We start from the raw sequence: 25,588 nt of genomic DNA on the forward strand, positions 1-25,588 counted from the left end.
TTGTTTGATTGGGTTATTTTTCTTTGATCGTTCGAAGTGCCCGTTTATGGATTAGCAGCCGTTAAATTTTTCCTTCCCGAAAGAGAAGAATTTGTGAAGTCCCCCGGACGTAACAGTATGTAAACGTACGGAAATGGTTTGCTGCGCAACGCCAAGCTGTTCTAGAAGCTCCTTTTCAGTTTGTGCAGAGTATCCAGCAGTGCTTGCAATTCGTCCGTTTCAATCTTTTGAGGGCGTCCAGCACGCGGTTCATCTTCAAGACTGAAATCTCCTTTTGCGAAATTTTTGATATCATGTAGTATGACTTTTACATGTAGTATGACTTACAGCGTTCTCTTCATATGCAGCACAAATCATTGCACTGGCTTCAGCAGCATTTTTCTTCAGATGAAACGCGAAGTGGATGGAAAATCGAATATGCTCGTTTGTTATTGCCATCATGAACACTACTGATTTTTGAGGTTATGTGCATCAAACGCCAAACCGTATAGCATTTTAGAAGGCCAAATGTCAACGCTTTAAAACCGCAAAAGGGCGGGAAGATATATAAAATTTAAATTGTTATTTCGGTTGTATGAAATCTAAAGCTTAGAACTTTTTTGTACACCTAATATATATATATATATATATATATATATATATATATATATATATTAGGTGTACAAAAAAGTTATTACATTATTTATATATATATATATATATATATATTATATATATATATATATTACATTAAGTATTATAGTTATTTTCACATATTAGTATAGTATATTAGAACATTCTACGAAATTACATAATGATAAATAGCACAAAAGATGAGGGGAAGGATGAGTCACCGCTTACGCTTTTTGCATCAACGTTATATGCGATTATAATTATTAAATATTTTATTCTTTATAATATGTATAGTTTTTTAATAGCGTAATATTTATAGCTTTTTTAATAACAAAAAATCAAATTAAATAATGTACTAATTTCGCGAATGTAGCTTAACATCTTTCCCTCTAAAGTACATGAATTGAGTAAATATTATTATTTTAAACGACAATTGTGGTTAATACTCGAATAACATTAATATTCGATTCTTACCATGTGTAATTTCAAGAAAAAAATTTAAACAATTACCACTTTTTTACACTTTCCATATTAAACACGGTACAACACTCGGAAGAATAGTATGCTGATTATTTATCGCAATTCTAGCGACAATTCTCGGTAGTTCTAGCAGAATTTCATACTCACGTTTTAAGAAGAGTTCCAGCGATCGCATATTTTTTAATAACTTTTTAATCTCTGAATCGTGATTAAAAGAAATAGATCATAATCATAAAGAATGTAGTTAGATTTTGCAAATAATTTTTATGTAAAGCAATTTTATATCTTCTTTGCACCAATTGGTTCATCTCATTATTCTTTGTGTAAAAATATTGAAGTACAGTTACCAAAAAAACACGAAATGTTTTATATTTCATTTTATAATTGTGCGACACTAAAGTTTATTTTTCCATAAATTTTTTTTAACCATACTTTATAATCATGAATATTTGATCATGATTGCTTTTATGTGCAAAATAAAGGATGATTGTAGAGCGAAAAGTTCTGTTAGAACTGTGATAAATAATCAGCATGACACTTTTTCTCCAATCCCGTGATTTTTTTTTTTATTTATTATGCTGCTAAACCCACAGAGGGTTATCAGCAAAGAAATATAAACTTACATATAAAACATAAGTGAGTACAAAGCAGTAGATACATACAAGTCAAATATGAACATTAGAGCAAACAGATATACATGTACATATATGCATAAATAAGTCCAAAGAAGTAAATATATGAAAAACTTAATTTAACATTGTTTGAATAAGCAGTAAAGGGGAAAAAAAATGTAAATATAAATATCTATCTGTTTAACCAAGTTGTAAATAATTTTGAGTGGCGCTAGAAGGAGATCGGATAGAAAACTATTCATCACGAAGGGCGGAAAAAAGCCTAACTCGGCAAGACCTTCGATAAGAGAAATTCTCGTCAAATTTTTGACACTACCAAATAATGTGATTAAGAGTTTGATCCGGAAATCTGCAGGTACAAGTAGAATCATTAACCAATCCGATGCGAGCTAGGGAGGACCTCAAATGATAATGATTGCACCTGCATCGGTTAATCCAGATAATGAAATCTCTAGACAGATGTTTTTTGGAAAACCAGAGCTTAGGGCTCTCGCAGTAATAAATATTGAAATAATTAGTACCCTTGGATTGGACTAGATTTTTAATCTTTTTAATAATACAATTTCTGGTCTGATGCAAGAATAAGATAAATAGATCCGTCAAGGGGATGAATAAAAGCGGAGATAGCTTATAATGAGTACCCTCCTTGACCAATCTGTCTGCCATTTCGTTGCCGAGAATACCTATGTGCGATGGGATCCAGAAGAAGTAAATTCTAGAAATAGCCGCAGGGCTAGCTATGACTCTATCCTCTAGAAGGATAAGTATAACTAAATAGGGGTTAGTACGAGCACCCAAGAGAAGAGATTGTAAAGCTGAGACCACACTAAGAGAGTCAGTATAAATGTAAATATTTCGGTCATAAATATCACTAACCAACTCTAAAGTCAGCTTAATTGCAATAGATTCAGCGGTATAGATAGATGCATTTTTATTAATGCCAACAGATTTGGAGGTGCCCAGTTCTGGCGAGTGAAATGCCGCACCTACATTACCCACAGGACCTATCTTGCTTTCATCAGTAAAAATAGAAATGGCGGGATTGTTTTTACAATTAAGGTGTTCCAGGAACAATAAGTTAGGATCTGGGGTGATTGCCAGGCATTTGCCTAGTTCAGTATTGGTATTAATAGTGTAGGAGCCTAGTATTCTTTCACAAAGAAAGGGGGACCAGTTCTGACAAGACCGCATATCGGAAACCTTGCACAGAGTGTTGTTGATAGTATCAATAAAAAGTGAGCCAGATCTATCCACCATTCGCATCCAAACCGGCTTATGATTGACAGTAAAGTCATTAATCAAAACGTTAAGAGGGTTGATGTTGCATGAGAAAATTTTGCATAGGAATTTACTCCCCAAGTAAGTCGCTCTATCTTTAATGTAGCTCAATTTAGACTCTCCTAAAATAACATTTAGAAGGGTACTACATCTGAACCCCAAAGCCACTCTGGCAGCAAATTGAATCCTCTCAATCATGTTAACAAGAGACAACAAGCGCGGAAAATATATGAAACAGTTGTAATCAATAACGAAACGAATAAGACTTTTATAAAAGAGTAAGATAATATCAGGATCAGCTTCCCATTTTATATCGCGTATATATATTTTAAGATACGGAGGCGTCGTAGACATTTATCTTTTAGACGCACAATGTGTTGATCAAATTTCAAATGATAATCAAAGACAATACCGAGAAATTTAACACACTTTTGAGAGTAAATAAGATGTTGATTAATTGACAAGGTAGTAGTACCAGGCGCAATACTTCTCTTGTTGAAGTGAATCAAAAATGTTTTTTCAATTGCTAGATTGAGGCCTAATAACGATAATTGAAGACAAATTTCCTCTATTGAATTTTTAAGAAGAGTTTTATCAAACTTAGCTTTAATGGTTTGACAATAAAGGGCTATATCGTCCGCAAATTGAGAAACATGAACGTTTTTGTCAATGTTTAACATAATATTCTTGACGTAAATTAGGTAAAGGAATGGACTGAGAACTCCATCCTGAGGCAGGCCTTTGAAGGCCTTTTTAGTAAACGGCATAAAATCAGGGTGATTAAAAGAAATGTTTCTTTCATAAGTTAAAAATCGAATAAAGACTAACACTCTGTTAGAATCACAAATATTAGAGAGTTTTGAGAGGAGGATATCAGTGTTAACATTATCAAATGCATTGACTAACATCCAGGAAGCAGGCAACAATATCTTCTCTTTCAATGAAGGCCCTCTCAACAGAGAGCAAGAGAGTTACCAGATTATCCGAACAGGATCCAACTCTGAAACAGCCAGACTGTAAAACGGGTAAATACCCTCTGGTTTCAATCCACCATTGCAATCTATTTTTTACTAAACGTTCAAAGAGCTTACATAAGTTTGAAGATAGTGAGATAGACCTAATTCCGTGTCCATCGCCTTTCGCAATAAAAAAAGTAAAATAATTATTCCACGATGAGGGGAAGATTTTATTAATATATAGGCTATTAAAGATGTCTAAAAGAATTAATTTGATCTGAGAGACAGACCAACTATAGCGGCGATTTCTATAGCATCCAAACCTGGCACCGAATTAACTTTGCAACGTTTGAGAGCAAGATTGAATTCAGAAAAAGTGAATGGGGCATCGAGTATATGATTGTTAATAGGTACAGTAAGATTTTCAGGCACAGGACAAATCGGAGCCCAAGGAGGAGCAACCCTGAGAGAAGCTTTATGTATTTTGAGAGGCAAGTTTGGAATAGTCTTTATATCAGAATTAATTTTAGCCCATTTGTTTTTTAGTGTTTTACAGCGCTTCCACACATAATTGATATTAGAATTGGCGTTCAGACTCTGTGCAAAAACCTTAAAATTACTTATTTTCTTTTTAATAAGTTTCCTAATTAAAGCAACGTTTCGCTTATAAGATATATAATCGTTGATAGATCTAGTGAATCTCCATTTTTTTAGAGCAGCTTTTCTGAGTCTGATGGCTTTGTCACAGTCATTATCCCACCAAGGAACCGGATTCCTGCGCCTTTGAGTGTTATAAGTGATTTTCTGAGGGGTAGCAAGTTTTATATCTTCTAGAATAATATCTGTAAAAAAATTATATTTATCAATAGTGCTCAGTTGCTCGAAGTCAGGGCCAAGAAAGATGCTATATTTATTGTCCATAAAAGCATAAAAGCTACTCCAATCAGTTTTTTTAATTCGCAATTCTATTATTATGACATGAAGTAGCTTTTGAGAGTCATATGTAATAGTGAGGGGAAAGTGATCGGATCCTAAAGAGTCATCAAACATATCAACTTTAACAGAATCAAAGATATCTCCCGAGGTAAAGATTAAATCCAGGTTGGAAAATTTATTTCTGTAGAAATCTACATGAGAGGTAGTGTTATCATTGATATAAAATAGATTATGCTCAATCGTAGCCTCAGCGAGATAGTTTCCGTTTGAGTCAGTATGTGTACAATTCCACAAAGTGTTGTGAGCATTAAAGTCACCCAGAATGATACAAGTATCCTGCGATGACAGCTTAGCAAACAATGTATCCCAAGAGTTATAAGGCACTACGGAACCGGAAATATGGTATGCTGCAAAAAAATGTAGAGTGAGAGAAAGCTATTGATTCGAACATTTGCTACCTCAAAGTCATTATTGGAGGTACAAAAATCTTCTAATATTTCACATTTAAATGATTTGTTAATATATATAGCAATACCTCCTCCCGGTCTACTTAGTCTATCAAATCTATAGGTGTTGAAGTTTTTAAAGTCAAGAATAGTATCAGTATTTTAACCATGTCTCAACTACAATGATAATGTCCATAGAATCCATCAATTTTTGAAGCTCAAAACAATGCTTGTAAAGACCACGCGCGTTCCAGAAGAAAATATTACATTTAAATGTTCTTGTTATGGTCGCCATTTTGAGTAATATGTGTAGACGCAGTGCTTTGAGCCGGGAGAAGACAATCCGGGTCCTCTTCTAATGCTTCATCGAAGTTTGAGATTAAGGTTCCTGAGAATTCATCTGAAGAGTTTGTCCAATTTAAGTAATTCTCAAGTTTTTTTTCAGCCTTGTGATTCTATTCTTGATTGATTTATTTTTGAGTACTGGATAGATTTTCTTAAACAAGGTGATTATAACAGAGATCTGAGGTGTACTGTGAAGCCAACGCGATAGTGTCTTTATTGTTCATTGATTTAAGGAGAAAATCTTTTAGCACATCGTAAGATATAGTAGACACTTCCTGTTGTAGGATTAAAATGTCTTTTGCTGGTGAAAGCATGGAATCCATTTTCTCAGCACTACAAGAAACATTAGAGCTTTCCGCTTTTTTCTTAATTTTTTTCTTGACTGGCCTGGAGGAGATTTTTGTGATTTTTGTAATTTCATTCGGCACAGCAAAGTTGTCACGAGTACCAGTCACAGAAGTAAGCACATTACCGACCGAATCCAGAGTGGTGCACGAAGCTCCGGAGCTATTGTCAGGCAATGGCCTTTTCAAAGATGTTTAAGTTGAATCCATGGGAAGCGTAGAAGGAAGATCGTCAATTTGTTTGTCCGATGAAGGATAGTTTGCGGATTCCAGAGATACGATTTTTACAGCTGAAGCTTCAAGCTGGTTGAGATTAGTACATTTCTTAGCAATATGTCCCTCCTTTTTACATAAAAAACAAATAGGATTGTCAGTCGTTACATATATCCAATAAGTCATGTTATCAAAAATGATTTGGATAGCATCAGGTAATTTATCAATGTCTTCGGGGGAGATATATACTTGTCGTCTGAAGCTAAGAATGTGAGAAAATCCTGATTCAGAAATACCCGCCTTGATAAAAGAAACAACCAATGTACATTTTATACCTAAGTCGGTAAGCTTGTTGATAATGATATCGTGAGGTATACTACAAATATTAGAGGACAAATATTAGACAGCAGGACACGTTTGGATTCTAAGATCAATGGTCTTATTGTTAAGGCATGACCTTTAATATTTACATTGGTTTTGATTCTCGTGAGAGATTGAATAATGAAGACATCAGCGAGGTAGAAGCAGATCTCTTGGAAATACGAGAAGCAAATCTAATGTTGTTAGGTTTGACGATGTTGCCTACCGCAAGGACATATTCTTTAATGGAAATTTTCTCGATGGCATCCAAAACTATAGCTTGCTCCTTTTTCGGGAAGATGACCTTTTGTGTAACATGAGAATAGGAAAAAACTTGAGATTCTTGACGATCGATATTACATTTTGGCTTCAGAATATCCTTGAATGTCGTAGGCGGGAACCGCTACGTGACCTTTTCTGGATATCATAATGAAGAAGCCCCCTGTATAACGTGCAGGGAGGGAAGTCCCTACACCACACTTGTCACACTAAATTCCACTAAAAAGAAGATTTAGAAAAGAAACAGTAAATGGAATTATACAGCAACACGCGGACTCAGGATATAAACATGAGCGCAAGACAACACGTCTAACACGTACCGTGGTCTGAGCGAGACTCCCATCCTATGATTAAAAGTGTGAAAAACAAACAGTTTACATTTATTTTTAAAATTACATATAATAATGGGAATAGTACTAATTGAAACTGTTGTTAAAAATAATATTTATTGTATTCTTGTACTTTAGAATGGTCATGCTAAATTCACGAAGTTAGTACATTATTTAATTTGATTTTTTGCTATTAAAAAAGCTATAAATATTTTGCTTATATTAAAAAAGCTACATATATTATAAAGAATAAAATATTTAATAATTGTAATCGCATATATAACATTCATGCGAGTGCATTCTCAGCATGATAAGAAGCGTGAGCGGTGACTCATCCTTCTCCTCGCCTTATCCATCGCCGAGCGCCGGGAGGCCAATGTCGACACGCTGGGCCGTCTATAGCTCAGGCGAGCTCTTTCTTCCCACGCGCTCTTATTCGTGCAACTTTAATATTTAATAACTCGAACTCGAAAATTATTATTGTGAATATCGCAAAACGGTGTAAGACATTTTCATTTATCTCGCTCCCGTCTACCTCACGAGCGGTGTTACACATGTTGCGGAACACCCTGTATAAAAGTTTTCTTATTTAAGATTAAAGTTTATTTCTTTAATATTCTTTTTAAATATTTTTAAAGTTAGCAATCCCGAGCAGAAATTTGATCAGGTATACCTGATGCACGATCAGGACCTAATCAGGTAGGAATAGGAGGATACATTATAAATGTTTTTCCTTGTGTTATTCTTATCAGGACCTGAACACGTAATTCTAGGGATGCACTTAATAAGGCTTGCTTGATATTATTTTACCAAGGCTTAAGGTGGTATTAATAGGGCGTTCCTAATAAAGATTACTTAATATCTTCTTATCAGCACCTGAATAGATATTGCTAATGCATCTCTGATAAGAAGTGCCCGATATTGCCATAATCAAGACCTGAAAAAATAGATTAAGCCTGATAAGGATTACTTAATATCATCCTTATTAGCGCATGAATAGGTATTGATAATGCACCCCGATAAAAACTGCCTGATATTATCCTGATCAGGACCTGAACAAATAGTAATAGAATGAGCCTGATAAGGATTACTTAATATCATCCTTATTAGCGCCTGAATAGGTATTGACAATACACGCTCCTGACAAAAACTGACTTACTTTGACCAGAACCTGAACAAATAACTATAAAAAACACTTTAATGCATAACAACAACAACAACAACAACAACAACAACAATAATAATAATAAATACCTTAATTTTGTAAAACATTATTTTATAAAACATTTTTCGCATTAAAACTAAGTTTTTTATGCAATTTTTCAAATGCAGGTATACTGTCCATGCATTTAACTTTTTTATCTTTTTCCATAACGTTATATATATATATATATATATATATATATATATTTTTTTTTTTTCGTTATCTTTTAATATGAAATATACTCGTTGCTAAGATATGAAGGACGACAAAACAATTAGTAAACATTAACCGTGAAAATCGGTTAGTATCGGTAAAGATACATACAATTAATTTTTAATTTCATATAAGAATTAACGCGCTTATGGTAACGCAATATTTTATATATAGTAAATTAATATCTTTATAATGAGTGACATTGTTAAAAAACGAAGATGTTTATTAACGCAAATGTGCGTGCAACGTTTTCGTAAATTTCAATAAAATACAAATAATTTACAGAAAGTCGACAATACGAATATACATAATAATTCTTCAAGAATTGATTAAAATACACGCGATATAAACTGTGAAATTCATGAAGAATGTGATGATATCTTACCTATCAATGAAGAATCTTATTCAAACTCTGAAAACATTTTTTGGAATGTAAGTAATTCTAGTGAAATGTATATTGATGAAAATGACAGTAATGCAAAATATAATAAATTAAAACAATTAGCAATAAGCATGGAACAAAATATTGATATATTTTTATTACGGCTCTTAAATATAAAATAAAACAAAATTGTTTTGATGATTTGCTTAAAATATTACGAAAAACGAGTTTGCCTGTCTTCCAAAGACTTCAAAAACATTTTTAAAAACAATGCGTGATGTTCTGGGAAGTCCTGGTCGGACGGAGCTGAAATCAGCAAATCCTCGACCGCTACACTCACACGTTGTTTATGGGGTTTTTTCCCGTTCGGTTAAGAGAGTAAAAATCTCAGGATTAGATATTGCGGAGGAAATGGGTAACAGGAATGTCGAGGTGACTTTTATTTTCAGGAAAGAAGTTGAATTTGGGAATTAGGAATATATATAAATAAATATTTCATTTGTGGTACAATTGGAATTTATTTATTATTACAATTATATTTACGCAGACCCATTTCAGAATTTGTCTTATTATAGAGTGCGATACGCGATTACAGTCGTGAGAATTAAACAGCAAATTGTTCAAGCACTAAGCGGTCCTGATTAAGTGGTTAATCCCTAAGCAAGTGCTTAGCCCCCAAATAAATGCTTAGCTATCCCCGAACAAATGCGGAAAGTTATCGTTGCTTAGGATTTTTATACGTTTTTATACGTTTTATATGAAAATATAGAAGTAGGGGTGATCTAAATTCCAATGTGGTAATTCTATAGATTTGAATAAAGGCTGTTACCAAATGTCCTTAGTGCAGCCTACTATTGATTTGCCTACTGTTAGCCTACTTTCACTTATGAGTCAGCTATAACTCACGTGTTTAAGATCGTCTAGTTGTCCTTGACATAATTTTTTATTGGTTAGCTTGGCCTACATTCGCTGTGAGTCAGCGATGACTCGTTGTTCCGAATATTATGGCAGCCTTGACATTTACGCTGGCCTACTTTTACTTGCAGACTGATCATGAGTCATACTTACGAACATTCGATCGACTTACTTTTGCTTTCAAAGAGTACTTATACTTTATACTTTGTTATAACTTCTTTTTATATAATTAACAATTATACCGTTTGCTCAATTATAAGCATTTTTAAATATCGGTCTTTATAATGTTGTTTTTAGATATACTTTACAATATTAATAATAATAACGATTACATCGTATAATTAGTATATTTAATTAGTATCTAAAATATATCAGTATAACTCTTTTTGCATTTATAATAAATTATTTATTGAATGCTTTTAGGTACAAAATAACTCCGATTGCAATTGGTTAAATTGTTAGGATAAATTTCCATGCATATTAGTATTTAGGATTTTTCTCATAACCATAGATTTAATGTTAATGATAAAATAGAAACAACAATTATAAGTATAGGTCTAGGATAAAGATTTCTAGAAGTTGAATCAGTTTATACACGGAGATTTGCTTGCTGAGCTGATCTGGGTTTTTGAAGTAAGTGTATGTAAGCAAGTTTCTAATTATTCGAATATCTTTAAAACTGTAGATGTTAGATAAGTATGTGTAATAGGAAAAGTTACAGGATTTCCAGTGTAGTATCCGAATCTTTCATAATATTTAATTGTTTATATAATAATTTATTTATTTATAATTTTTGTTACATAACATTTAAGTCGTAGAATTTCTCTTCTGAGACATAATATATTTCTATTGATATTCTTTATATGATTCTATAAAATAAACTATATCTTATGAGGAAATGTATATATTATATGTATGTACATATACGGATGTTCCACAACTCGCGACCGAAATTTTTATGACATATTCCTGACTTAAAAATAAAACCAAAATTCTAATACGAAAATGCCGAGGCTATAATAGTTTTTAAATTAATAGCGATTAAAGTCAACTAATCATAGAGCTAACATTTCGCGCGCTCAGGCCTGATCATATAACAAGTATATAATAAGGCACTACCATGAGGATCCTCTTAATGTCAATCGAGATTATTATACAAATATATTGATATAATATTCTATTATTAATATTCTATTATTGATTAATATTCTATTATATTTTTATTGAGAAATTATTTTTGCTTTTTTATTAAATCTATTTGTATATTACATATGTACAATTAATACCGGAACATATTACAAAATATCAATATCAATTCAATAACGAGATATTACGACATGTGTTAAGTATCGATATAAATAACGTTGAAATACAATGATAATAAAATATTTTATTAATTAGATCATATCTAAGCATAGAAAATAAGTACATTGCCAAAATTTGATATATCATAAACAACCTCGTATGATATGTCAAATTTTAACATTTCATTATATGATTGTAACGATGCGTCCCGCCGCATCATTCCGTCCGAATCATCATCCTACCGAACAAAAGCCGACCGACCACCCGTCGGCTTAAAAGGCGCAAAGCGCCGATAAACGCTTTAAATTACCGAAATAATTAGTACAGCCTATGGGCTGTACGGGGAATCTGCGCTACTTAGCGCGACACGGCGGAGATACACGCGCCCGAAGAAACCCGCGAACGCGCCGTTTCAAAGATCAGAAGCAACGAACAAAGTTATTGTTCTCACAAATTAGTTCAGCAAAATAATACTCGCGGATCGACCCGAAGAGATGCCGAATTTCACCGAATTATCGATCCGCGGGGTATAAAAAGCCCGATCCGATCAGAAAACAGACTCAGATTCTCGGAATCATTCGCCGGGCTCGCTTAGCGAAACCGACTCCGATCCCGAACTGAAAATTCGTCAAGCAGAAGTTGCGAGTACGCCGCCCCAGCCAGGAGTTACTGGCCAGAGCCGATTCTCCGCTTCCTATCCGATCCACCAAATCCGCTTGCCGGGAACGCTCGAGGTAGTGTGTTCGCTGCCCCAGCCAGGAATTACTGGCTAAGCATCTCCTCCGACTTCCGCCTAAACGCAACGTATCAACAAGCTCGCCACGCCAGGTGTTTCTGACCGTTGTGCCCTGCGGCCGAACACGCCGGCATCCGCCGCGGTGGACTGCCGCCGCCATCCTCGCCTCCGAGCAAGTATCCGCGTCCGCTGTAAATCCCCGCGACCCGCGCCGCCGTAACAGATTCGCAATCTGCGTCCGCTGTAAATATCCGCGATCCGCGTCTGCTGTAAATACCCGCGACCCGCGCCGCCGTAAAAATCCGCGTCCGCTGTAAATATCCGCGTCTACTGCTTTGGACGACAACTGCGCCGCTGACTAAATCATTATAAAACGCGCTGCTATCATCACTATCACGATTAATTATAGCAATCTTATCATCCCGCATATATGAAATACATATATTAATATCAGAGAACTTATTCGTTTTGCCATTTTTTGTATACCGAACCTGGACAGACCGACAAGCGTATCCGCGTATGCATATCCTTGCGGAACATGAACCGACGAAAAGGCGGACCGTTTTATGGCGCCCGAACAGGGACTGTTCCGTTGAACCAAGACGAATACATTTTCTTTTTATATTTTATTTTGTGTGATACGATGATCTCGCAGCGGGTTAATTATGTCGAGAATTCAAGACCTCTCGAAGGCCAAGATCCAAAAAGAATTAAGGTCACGGGGACTGCCGGCCGAGGGGACTCTCGAAGAATTGCGTCTGCGTCTATGCGAATACATCGAACAGCACGCCATCGCCAGAGCTAGCCTCGCGAAACGCGAGCATACCGAAACAGTAGAAATCCGCGACGTAGAGTCCGCCGAGTTCGAGAGCCAGACTACGGCGAAGATCATGAATCAGATTAGGAAATGGGGTTGCCATTTTGACGGACGTGATCCATAGGCATTTCTCGAGCACGTGGAAGAACGCAGGGCCGCGTATGGCTATACCGGTCATCACCTGCCCGAAATGCTCCGTGGAAATAGCTACTTTGGTATCAAAACCATCGAGAGTTGTGGGCGTCCTGGGAAGACTTTACGAAGGATTTCCGGGCGCAATATCTGCCCAACCGGTATCGCGTGCACTTACAAAAAACGAAATAATCGCGCGCATACAACGGACGGGGAAAGCTTACGCAAAATACGCGACCGACGTACAAATGCTCATGAGACGCGCCGGGGAATACTCCAGCGCCGCGCAAGTCTATCTCCTTTACGAGAACCTCCATCCAGACTATAAGTTATATATCCGCCACAATGATATCCGTACCCTCCGTGAATTGCAGCAACGCGCCGTGGAATACGAGGAAATCCAACGACAACGACAGAAGACTCGCATGGAAAGCGAGAAAAACCGTGCCAGCCGAGCATCCGCTGAGTACGACGCGAAGGCACGTTGTTGGCGTTGCAAGCAGCGCGGGTACACCCACTTCGAGTGCCGTCGTGGCCCGCGTCGTTTCTGCTCACAGTGCGGCAAAGACGGAGTCTACACGCGAGATTGCCATCCACCGTCGGAAAACGCTGCTCGGGCTGGGGAAGTCGCGGCCGCACTCCGGTCCTCCGCTTAGAATACTTACCGCGACCGCACCTAACCATTCACATCGTGACCACAGTACCGATGTTAGCATTAATCGACACCGGATCCGAAGTATCGTTTATCAATGCCGCAACAGCCCGGATTGCCCGCCGACTAAAATTTAAATCGAACAACTGCCAGACTCAGGTGCGGCTGGCGGATGGGCAATCCGTAAAGACACAAGGGACGATGCTAATCCGCGTGAAAATCGGCACGCAATCACGGCGCATCACTTTTACCTTCTACCATCACTCCGCAGCGACATGCTGATCGGAGTAGACTTCTGGGCCACCACCGACATCATTCTCCGACCGCCGCAGCATAGAGCCGCCGCCGAAACCACCGTAACAACCACGGTCACACCGAACGAACGGTTGTGTGAATTTTTACGAGAAGAACTCGTGGCGTTCGATACGATCAAGGGACCGACTGACCGAATAGAACGAAAATCCGAGTATTACCCGGTACGATACCGATCAAATAACGATATCGACCCCGCAATCCGGCGATGCAAGAGATCATTAACAAAGAGATGGACGAAATGATCGCGAATAAAATAATCGAACCATCGCACAGCGCCTGGAGTTCTCCTGTCGTTATCGTCCGAAAAAAAGACGGGCGATTTTGCATCGATTTCCATCGGGTAAACGATGTAACCGCCCGCAACGCCTATCCTTTATTACCTTAAGTGCCCGCAACGATTGATAAACTTCGCGGAGCCAAATATTTCTCCACCCTCGATTTAAAGAACGGCTACTGGCAAGTGCCGCTCACGAACGAAAGCCGGGAAGTCAAGCCAGCAAGTGCCGCGTTTACAGTTACCCCGGGCCGGGGCCTTATGCAATTCCTGGTAATGCCTTTCGGATTACACTCCGCGCCCGCAACGTTCCAACGATTGCTAGACGCAATTATCGGGCCAGAGCTAGAACCGCATTTGTCTACCTGGGCGACATTGTTGTCGCCACTCGAACATTCGACGATCACATCAAAGTGCTGGCCGATGTATTCCGCCGACAACGCAACGCACGACTCCGTATCAACCCTGAGAAATGCCGGTTCTGTACGGAGCAAATTAAATATCTTACCTCACATCGTTGATCGCAACGGACTCCGTACCGACCCCGAGAAGACGAGCGCGATCCAGAATTGGCCAATGCCGACGAGAGTTAAACACGTCCGGCAGTTCTTAGGGATGGCGTCGTGATATCGCCAGTTTATCAAAGACTTTGCGACCGTAGCCGCCCCGTTGACCGCCCTGACGCGGAAAAACGCGGGCTGGGAATGGAACAACGAGACCGACGCAGCATTCACTACGCTGAAAACATACCTAACATCCGCATCGATACTGGCATGCCCAGATTTTAACCGACAATTTTTGCAAACAGACGCCAGCACGCATGGCCTTGGCGTCGTACTTACACAAAACCTCCCCGAGGGCGAGCGCGTTATCGCCTATGCAAGTCGCGCGTTAAACGGACCTGAGCGTAATTACAGCGCGACCGAGCTGGAATGCTTGGCGGTCGTATGGGACATCCGACGAATGCGTGGATACCTTGAGGGGTATCACTTTACCGTTATAACCGACCATCAGGCGCTCCGATGGCTACAAAAGTTAGAATCACGCACCGGACGCTTGGGACGATGGTCGCTAGAGTTGCAGCAATACGATTTTGAAATCAAGTATCGAAGGGGGGTTTTAAATAAAGTCGCCGATGCCCTTTCGCGCCAGCCCGAGCTCGCCGCCGTTACACAGCCAGCTTGTCGATGATTCCGTCGAATATGGAATCAAGTAGAATCCGCACTGCACACCGCACCAAATTATATTATACGCGACAATCAATTACGCCGACATATATTGCACAGTCTGAATTTCCGCGAGACACCCATCACTGAACAGTGGAAAATCTGCGTACCGTCCGATCAACGCACCGAAATCATGCGACAATATCATGACGCGCCGACCGCCGGCCACCTGGGTATCGCAAAAACAATAGCGCGCATTGCGGAGTTGTATTACTGGCCGGGAATGTTCCGGGAAATCGCCAGATACGTACGCACGTGTGAAAATTGTATCGCACACAAAACCGAGCAACAACGACCGCTCGGGTACTCCCGGGTACTCCACGCCACCGACGTAAAGCGACCCTGGCAGCAGGTCACGATAGATCTGATGGGACCGCTATCCCGATCTAGCACTGGCCACACGTGGCTACTCAATATGCAGGACCGCTTTACGAAGTGGGTGGAGATGCGTTACGCAAGGCCACCGCTGCCGCCGTCACCACGAGCTTTTCAGAAGCAATCATCTACCGCCACGGTTGCCCAGAAGAAATATTAGCAAACAACGGGACGCAACTACGCTCTGAAAAGCTGCAACGGATGTTGGCAGCCTAAACATCCGGCAAAAATTCACGCCGGCATATACACCGCAATGCAATCCGGTGGAACGCACGAATCGCACGGTAAAGACGATGATTACGCAATACATTGACAAGAATCATCGCCGGTAGGACGAGCATCTAAGCGAGCTACAGTTCGTTTATAACACCGCTGTATATGACGCCACGGGTTATACGCCTGTCTATTTATTATAAATCACGGCCGAGAACTCGCCACCCCGATCGCCACAGGATCAGACCGAACGACCACCGCCACATATCTAGAGACGATAAACCGCCACTTCCAGGAGGCATATAAGGTGGTACAGATGAACTTGACAAGAGCGTTCCAAAGGCAGGCCCATCACTACAACCTCAGGCACCGCGACTGGAAGCCTAAGATCGGCGAGAAAGTCTGGAAGAAAACGTATTTCTTGTCCAACAAAGCCGATGCCTTTAACGCCAAATTAGCACCGCGCTATGAAGGACCGTACGAGATACGAAAGCTAATATCCCCAGTGATCATGGATCTAAGAGACGCCCGAGGACGCTGGCACCGAAACATACATGTGCGTGATGTCCGCCCCGATCCGACTAAGGACACGCGCACATCAACGAAGACTCCGAAAGCGAGGCAGCGGGAGAAGAAAATCAACAATAAATATATTAGGTGAACAAAAAAGTTCTGAGCTTTTTTTGTAAAATTCAATCTTTATTAAAAAAAAAAAAAACAAAAAAATATTAATCAGCGAAATATTCCCCGTTTGCATCAACGACCTTTTGCCATCTTTCGGATAACTTGCGAATTCCTTGATAATAGAAGCTCACCGGCTTCGAAGCGATACAGTCATCAATGCATTTTCGTATCTCTTCAAATCTCACGAAATGTGTATCAGCCAAATGATGCTGCAGCGACCGGAAGGTAGTAATCGGAAGGTGCCATGTCTGGGCTATACGCCGCGTGCGGGAGAAGTTCCCAGCCTAACGCAAAGATATGATCCTGAGTCGCTTTCGCAACATGTGGTCGAGCATTGTCATGAAGCAAGATCACGACGTCTTTAGCCAGTAAATAGATATTGGGCTTTGGCGTCGATGTCGAAGGTTGATCAGGGTCAACCCATGATTTTCTTTTAAGATTCATAAAGTATCATAAAGAACATTTAGGGTTATCATAAAGAATCCACTTTTCATCGCCTGTAATGATTTTGTGCAGAAAATCTTTTTTCCGGAACTTTGAAAGCAAAGTGAGTGCAGTGTCACGCCGACGATTTTTGTTGTCTTCGGACAATTCATGCGGAACCCATCTGCCTTCCTTCTGAACCTTTCCCATCGTATGTAAACGTACGGAAATGGTGTGCTGCGTAATGCCAAGCTGTTCTGCAAGCTCCTTTTCAGTTTGCTCAGAGTTTATATCCAACAGTGTTTGCAATTCGTCCGTTTCAATCTTTTGAGGGCGTCCACGCGGTTCATCTTCAAGACTGAAATCTCCTTGGCGAAATTTTTGATACCATCTTTTACATGTAGTATGATTTACAGCGTTCTCTCCATATGCAGCACAAATCATTGCAGTGGCTTCATCAGCATTTTTCTTCAGATGAAACGCGAAGTGGATGGAAAATCGAATATGCTCTTTTGTTATTGCCATCGTGAACACTACTGATTTTTGAGATTATGTGCATCAAACGCCAAACCATGGCATTTTAAAAGGCCAAATGTCAACGCTTTAAAACTGCAAAAGGGAAGATATATAAAATTTAAATTGTTATTTCGGTTGTATGAAATCTAAAACTCAGAACTTTTTTGTACACCTAATAAAACGATCGCTATGAAGAAATTTAAGACAAGCCCGATCGCCACAACACCGTCAAGGATGGACGACCAGTTGAGAGAACTCGAATAAGAAGGGAGGATGTGCGTCACGACGGGGCCTGACCACGAACCAGTCGTGAAAACTCGTAATTATTTTGCGAAAAAGTATCACCTCAGCCAGGAATCGAACCTGGATCTCCTGCTTACCGGGCAGGCATCTTATCCTTTCGACTACCGAGGCATGTGATGATATTTATCGCAAATAACATGTTTAAAACAACACGTTTAGAATAACACGTCAACAATACAATGATACATATATATATACACATATTACAATATACATATATACATGTATTCTTTCGAATCCTCACGACCGGTACTCCAGAGAGATGATGGTCCTATTCTCTCGATGGATGCAGGTCGGACTGCAGCGGCGACACCCTCCAACGCCATTGGCAAATATAAAAATAATCCTCCTAGAGCACGACAGGAGAGATTGCATCAAGCATGGCTCGAGCCCCCGAAGATATTGGCAGAGTACGCCAATTGGGAATACGATCCCGAGAATCCCGGGATCGAGGAGGCATGGCGTAATCTATGACGGCCGTCCACTCAGACCACCGAAGCAACAACCGCCACCAGCGCAAGACCGACCGGCGCGCTCGCCGAACGACCACCGATTCGCCGCCGTACCGTGCTAGCAATCGGCACCCGCATACAGCGGTCCGATCGACAGCAGCAGCAAAAGACCCAAGCGCTGCTAACACCGCCGCCTCCGCTACAGCCATGGAAGCGAACAGCGACCGAGCCAACACCGCCGAAACCAACGCTGGAGCCCGAACGAACGGGTTGTGGGACCCAAACCGCCGCCACCGACCCGCGCCGCCGTAACAGACCCGCGATCTGCGTCCGCTGTAAATATCCGCGATTCGCGTCCGCTGTAAATATCCGCGTCTACTGCTTTGGACAACAACTGCGCCGCTAATTAAATCATTGTAAAACGCGCTACTATCGTCACCATCACGATTAATTATAGCAATCTTGTCGTCCAGCATATATGAAATACATATATTAATATCAGAGAACTTATTCGTCTTGCCGCTTTTTGCATACCAAACCTGGACAGACGAGCGTATGTAGCATATTTTTGCAGAACACGAACCGACGAAAAGGCGGACCGTTTTATGATTATGATTAAATACAACGCATAGGCAGTGTATCATACCAATATATTTGTATAATAACCTCGATTGACGTTAAGAGGACTCTCGTGATAGCGCCTGTATCACTTGTTATATCATCATGCCTAAGCGCGCGAAATGTTAGCTCTGATGATTAGTCGACTTTAATCGCTATTAATTTAAAAACTATTATAGCCTCGGTATTTTCGTATTATAATTTTCGTCTTATTTTTAAATCAGGAATATGTCATAAAAATTTCGGTCGCGAATTGTGGGACACCCTGTATACACACACACACACACACACACACACACACACACACACACACACACACATAATTTTATTTATATCTTGAGAACCGAAAGTAGTAGGCACATATTGTATTTATATTTTCAAAAGGATTTTTAATGAAGAATGTATATATACAAAGAAAATATATCCTTATGAGGACGTCAATAAAATTAATTTCTTAGTTTCCTTAAAATGGGGATGTGGGGATGTAGAGGTTTAGTTTATTTAGATTAATTAAATATAGGGATTGAATGAAAAATTTAATTCTGGTATAGATTTGTAGAGAAAGGTTCAAGCTATATGACGCTATATTAATCATAATTTTAGAGTTAATATTTTAGATGACTAAGATTGAAGTTTGAAGGGCTGGACATCCTCTTTACATACACATATATTTATGTATACATGGATGTATACATGGAATGAGCCAGCTTCTCCAGGTCAATTAGGGTTATACCGGGTGTCCTTCCCTTTGGATTTTTATAGCGGGTTATCTTGAAGACTTTCGATAAAAAGTTAATAATAAAAGGTGTTTGGCTACGAAAGATATTATACAAAAATATTATTTTCCTTTGTTAATTGTTTAATTTAAAATTATTTATCTCTTTGTCTTTAAAAATGAACAATCATTGAATAAATATTTTTTCATAGATTTTGTTATTTTGTCATTACCTTTACAACGGTATATAATTTTTGTTCCTTATCAACATTCTTCCTATTGTTATTAATTTTTACATTTATCAAAATAAAACAAAATATGATATACAAAAGTTTCTTGGTTCTTTAAATACTACTTGACAATATAAAGAAAGTGATTGGTTGATAATATGGTTTTATTTGTTTATATTATTGTTAATAAAAATTTTGCAATTTACTAATAATTGAGAATTAATGAACATCGAAATCACATACAATGAAATACCTCCATACATTCAGTTATCACAGACCACAGGGTACAGATAGGACACGATTTCGATTGGTCCAACGTGAAAGTTTTGGATGTTAAGAGGAATTATAACAAACGATTAATTCTTGAAATGTTGCATATCAAACAACAAACTAATAGAATCAATTTGCAAATAGACACAGAATTTCTGAGCCATACGTACACCCCTGTTATAAACAATATATAAACATGTGACCGTATCTCTCTTCACAACATTCTTGACTTTCTCACTTACCATCTTCGTCTTTACTTATTTTAATTTACTTATTTATTTATTTTATTTTAATATTTATTTTATTTTAATTTACTTATTTACTTAATTTACTTATTTTAATTGTTAACACAACAGTTAAGACGTCTTTTTTATTTTATTTTCGTTAACCGCGTTAAACTTATTTATTGTACAACTTTTTTATTTTCGACCATGCTTTTGCAATATTCACTATTTATTATCTGTGTGCGTTTTATTGGGATAATTGACGATATCATCGAGGTGAGTCTCTAACAATTCTTCGTCCACCTTATTGTTTGACACTTTTTTTTTAAAACTCTACTGTTTTGAATTCAACTTAAATTATCCAAATGATCTTATCGTACAGTTCTTCTATATCAGTTGTGGAACTGTTTTGGACGGATGTATTGCATTATCGCTCTTATCGGTGCGAATCTGTTAAGTTTTTGACCAACACGTCGTATGTAATTCAAAGTTGAAGACAGTATCTACTGAAGATAATCCGAAGTTGGACCGAAACGTATGGATTTAATAGAACCTAATATATAGAAGTATATCAATGGACTTTTCATTTGCGCTCTTCCACTGCGCTTGACTCCAAATGCTCTTGTTCGTTCAATGTTTATTCATTTATTAGATGTTCACAATGTAATAAATATTTGTTTCTTTTTGTTTCTACGATCTCTATCATTCCGCACAATATTCGTCTACAAACACATAACTTTTTCTTTTATTCATTAATAAATCGATTAATCAAAATTAAAGAGATTATACACGTATGACTGACACATGTATGACTTACTTATTCCTAATCATCAATTTCATCAGAAATTACAACGGTCTTTATTACAATTTTATTTATGCGTCCATAACGAACGAATGACAATGATGAATAACGACGATGATGACAATGATAATAGTAATTATTTCATATATGTATTTAATTATTTGCAAATTTATGAAATTTTATTACAATCAGAAAGTATAAATCAGAAATTAAAATTAATAACATTAAATTAAAACGAAACTTATAAAGATTTGAATATTTTTTTATACAGATTTTTCAAATTATTATAATAATTACTTAAAAACTTTATTTACAAAAAATATACAGATATAATATTAAATAAATAATTTTTTTTAACATCTACAGTAATATAAATAATTACAAATACAAACAAATTTTTAATAAAAAAAAAATATACACACGACAAGATTTGAACACGCGATCTATCTCGCATAAAGCCAACGCCTTATCGCCTGTATTATCGCTGCTTAATAGCGACGATTAAATATATTGTTCTATCACCAACTTATAATGTCACCACTTATAATGTCAATGAGGAAGACTTCTACGAACACAAAGAAAAAAAAGGCACTCAGAAATTACATGCAAGTCACATTTATTTTAACAATTCATAAAGTCACAATTAACAATCACGAAATCACTTATTTACAAATCTACAATGTTCGTGCGATGTGAAACGCCCGATTTCGCAGGCAACGAAATCGTTTGCGGAAAGGGAGCGAGCAAGCTCACTTAACTTAGCAGTCTGTATGATGAAGCAAGCAACTCATGCTGATTACGGACTTCGCTTCGCGGAGAAACTGATAATTTATTTTTGTATCCTCACAAGCTGTCTCCGCTCAACTTTTATACTGCGTACGTTCTAAATTGTTCCCTTCGCCACGTCGTCGAAACTTGCGTCACGAAAAGAACAAGATCCAGATTAGTAATTTTCGTTAATTTATTATTATTTATAAATTGGCTAAACAAATTATTGTTATTAGGTGTACAAAAAAGTTCTGAGCTTTAGATTTCATACAACCGAAATAACAATTTAATTTTTATATATCTTCCCACCCTTTTGCGGTTTTAAAGCGTTGACATTTGGCCTTCTAAAATGCCATACAGTTTGGCGTTTGATGCACATAATCTCAAAAATCAGTAGTGTTCACGATGGCAATAACAAAAAAGCATATTCGATTTTCCATCCACTTCGCGTTTCATCTGAAGAAAGATGCTGCTGAAGCCACTGCAATGATTTGTGCTGCATATGGAGAGAACGCTGTAAATCATACTACATGTAAAAGATGGTATTAAAAATTCGCCAAGGAGATTTCAGTCTTGAAGATGAACCGCGTGCTGGACGCCCTCAAAAGATTGAAACGGACGAATTGCAAGCACTGCTGGATATAAACTCTGCGCAAACTGAAAAGGAGTTTGCCGAACAGCTTGGCGTCACGCAGCACACCATTTCCGTACGTTTACATACGATGGGAAAGGTTCAGAAAGAAGACAGATGGGTTCCGCATGAATTGTCCGAAGACAACAAAAATTGTCGGCGTGACACTGCACTCACTTTGCTTTCAAAGTTCCGGAAAAAAGATTTTCTGCACAAAATCATTACAGGCGATGAAAAGTGGATTCTTTATGATAACCCTAAACGTAGAAAATCACGGGTTGACCCTGATCAACCTTCGACATCGACGCCAAAGCCCAATATCCACGCCAAGAAGGTTTTGCTCTGGTGGAATTGGAAAGGTGTGTTGTATTACGAGTTGTTACAACCGGCAACAATTAAAACAATCACGGCAAACCGCTACCAACAACAATTGACCAATTTGAGCGATGCATTAGAAGAAAAGAGGCCATTTACTGGTCAAGGACGTCATAAAATGTTCTTGCTTCATGACAATGCTCGACCACATGTTGCGAAAGCCTCAGGATCATATCTTTGCTAGGCTGGGAACTTCTCCCGCACGCGGCGTATAGCCCAGACATGGCGCCTTCCGATTACTACCTATTCTGATCACTGCAGCATCATTTGGCTGATACACATTTCGTGAGATTTGAAGAGATACAAAAATGCATTGATGACTTTATCACTTCAAAGCCGATGAGCTTCTATCGTCAAGGAATTCGCAAGCTACCCGAATGGCAAAAGGTCATTGATGCAAACGGGGAATATTTCGCTGATTAATATTTTTTTGTTTGTTTTTGAATAAAGATTGAATTTTACAAAAAAAAGCTCGGAACTTTTTTGTATTCATCATAATATTTAGAAGTCAAAAGGACAACAGTTGCTGTCACGTGCTAATTGGCCTCTTGACTCTTCACTTCAAATATGCCGCCATTGATTCGACGACAACGCGAAAACACGTGATTCCGTGTTCACGGGTCATTGGCGCGCAAAGCTCGGCGCGACAATCGCCGCCGACGGCGCGGAATACGAGTGAAAACTCGAGATGTGCGGGCGCGTCGCAATATGCAACCAAGTTCGATCTCAGTTTTTTAAGAATTGATTATGACCAATTAATTTACAACTTATTTAATTTACTAAGAACTCTCATTTATGAGTTCTCTCCCTCGATCTCAAACACATATGAAGCATCCCGCCTGTATATCGGCCGATTAGACTCATTTTTTAAAAATCAATTTCTTCGAAACTATGGGCCATTAGCAAGAACGGCTGGACACGTATCGTTTTTTTTTCACTCAAGAACAGCTTGTATGAAGCGCATCAAAATGCCTCGACCAGTCATCTGGTGTTTCCCTTGTAAGTGATATCATGTCATCCCCGCATACAAGATAGCTGAAAGTAACAATTTACTAAATATTATAAATAAAATATAAGATAATACATAATTAATACATCTTTAATAAATTTTCTTATCATAATGTCAAAGCAAGTCTTGTTCTTGCTGGTGTACAAAACAAAGTTACTGATTTGCTTATATATGGCTCAATGAGACCAAGTAAACAGTTAAATTGTTCTAGTGTCATTCGTAAATAATTGAAATATTTATCAGGTTCCATCAAGCGCATTTCGTTAATAAGTCTTTGTGCACCAGCTTCGTCTCTTTGCATTTCATGGAATATATTTCGAACCCAAATGTCTCTTTATTCTTCGACGTCTCAGCAATAAATAGGAGTATAATGTAAACAGAAACCGACGATATTTATTGTTATAATATTCTTCCATTTTTTTAAATATTTTATGGGAAAATGTATTGGATGGAAAAATCAAATGTAGATGACGTAAGCGGAGGTTGAACCTGAGTAATATATGATGAAAGCAGACTGTCAACATGGGAAGTTCTCAATAGTGAAGTATTATAATTTGATGAGGAAATAAGCGGCTGTGATTTTCTATTAAGACATACATTCGACACATGCTTAAAATAAATTATAAAATATGTGAATAAGTGTCTAATCGTAACATTAATTTTTTAATATTAATTTCAATTCATATTAATCAAAATATGATATACGTATCTTCGTTGTTCCATAGTATCATCTAAAAATGACATTAATTCATAATATTTATAGTTAGGATGTTTTTTGGCTATCGCAGATCCACTGATTAATTCTTTTTTCATTTCACTTCCGATTTTCATATATCGATCACGTTGAATTTTCCAGCGTCTCTTTAACACTTCGACTGGTATCTAGTCTACATAAAATTATAATAAATAAAAATTTTAACACACAAGATAAACAAGCTCCCTGATAGTTTTTTACAGTTTGTCTCAATATATAGTTTGTTACAATATAATATATATAAAATCTAAAGGAAATAGGAAATTTCAACTAGCATAGTCCACTATTAACTTAGTTTATTAAAATAATCTAAATTGGTTAATCGATCATTAATGAAACGTTAGCGCAAATTGTTCATAATTTTTACTCATACACTTTTATTGCATTTCTTTGTATTTACGTTCAGACTTCAAAAATCTCTTGCCACAATTGAATAATGATTACTCGACTCCTGCTTTGGATTGATGATTTAATATTGTACAATGCAGGACGTTTCTGTATTTCGCCAAGGAGTACTTTAGTAAAATCTTGAATGTTTCCATATATATTAATATAGTCTGTATTCTCATCTTGCTCAGGTACTTCACTCATAAATTCTTCTTCACCTTCCATATTCCTCTGGATATCATAAGGTCTCTTCTATTATCTTCTATACTCTTCTATTATCAGTATATATGTTTACAATATAAAAACAATTTAATGAATATTAATTGTATATTCATCAGAAAATGAGTATTTGCTTATATCATATATTTTAAAAATTAATCTTTTTACTTACTTGGATGTAGATATCTATTACATAGGACGCCAATATTGCCTTGTGCATAACTATGAGTCTCAGGGCA

General features: G+C 37.7%; 1 protein-coding gene across 1 annotated transcript; it reads right to left on the minus strand.

The window, feature by feature from the left end:
• Window positions 1-1,501: 1,501 nt before the first annotated feature.
• Window positions 1,502-3,805, minus strand: LOC105429625 (uncharacterized). The gene has a single exon (XM_011642734.3). It carries the CDS (start codon window positions 3,354-3,356, stop codon window positions 2,037-2,039), a length of 1,320 nt encoding a protein of 439 aa, XP_011641036.2. The 5' UTR covers window positions 3,357-3,805; the 3' UTR covers window positions 1,502-2,036.
• Between the last annotated feature and the right edge of the window lie 21,783 nt (window positions 3,806-25,588).

Source organism: Pogonomyrmex barbatus, unplaced genomic scaffold, assembly GCF_055798465.1.
Source record: "Pogonomyrmex barbatus isolate J1 unplaced genomic scaffold, ASM5579846v1 scaffold11, whole genome shotgun sequence".
Lineage (NCBI taxonomy): Eukaryota > Metazoa > Arthropoda > Insecta > Hymenoptera > Formicidae > Pogonomyrmex > Pogonomyrmex barbatus.

Coding starts and splice junctions, on each gene's coding strand:
- LOC105429625 (XM_011642734.3), bottom strand. CDS start 3,356: ATGTCTACGACGCCTCCGTATCTTAAAATATATATACGCGATATAAAA.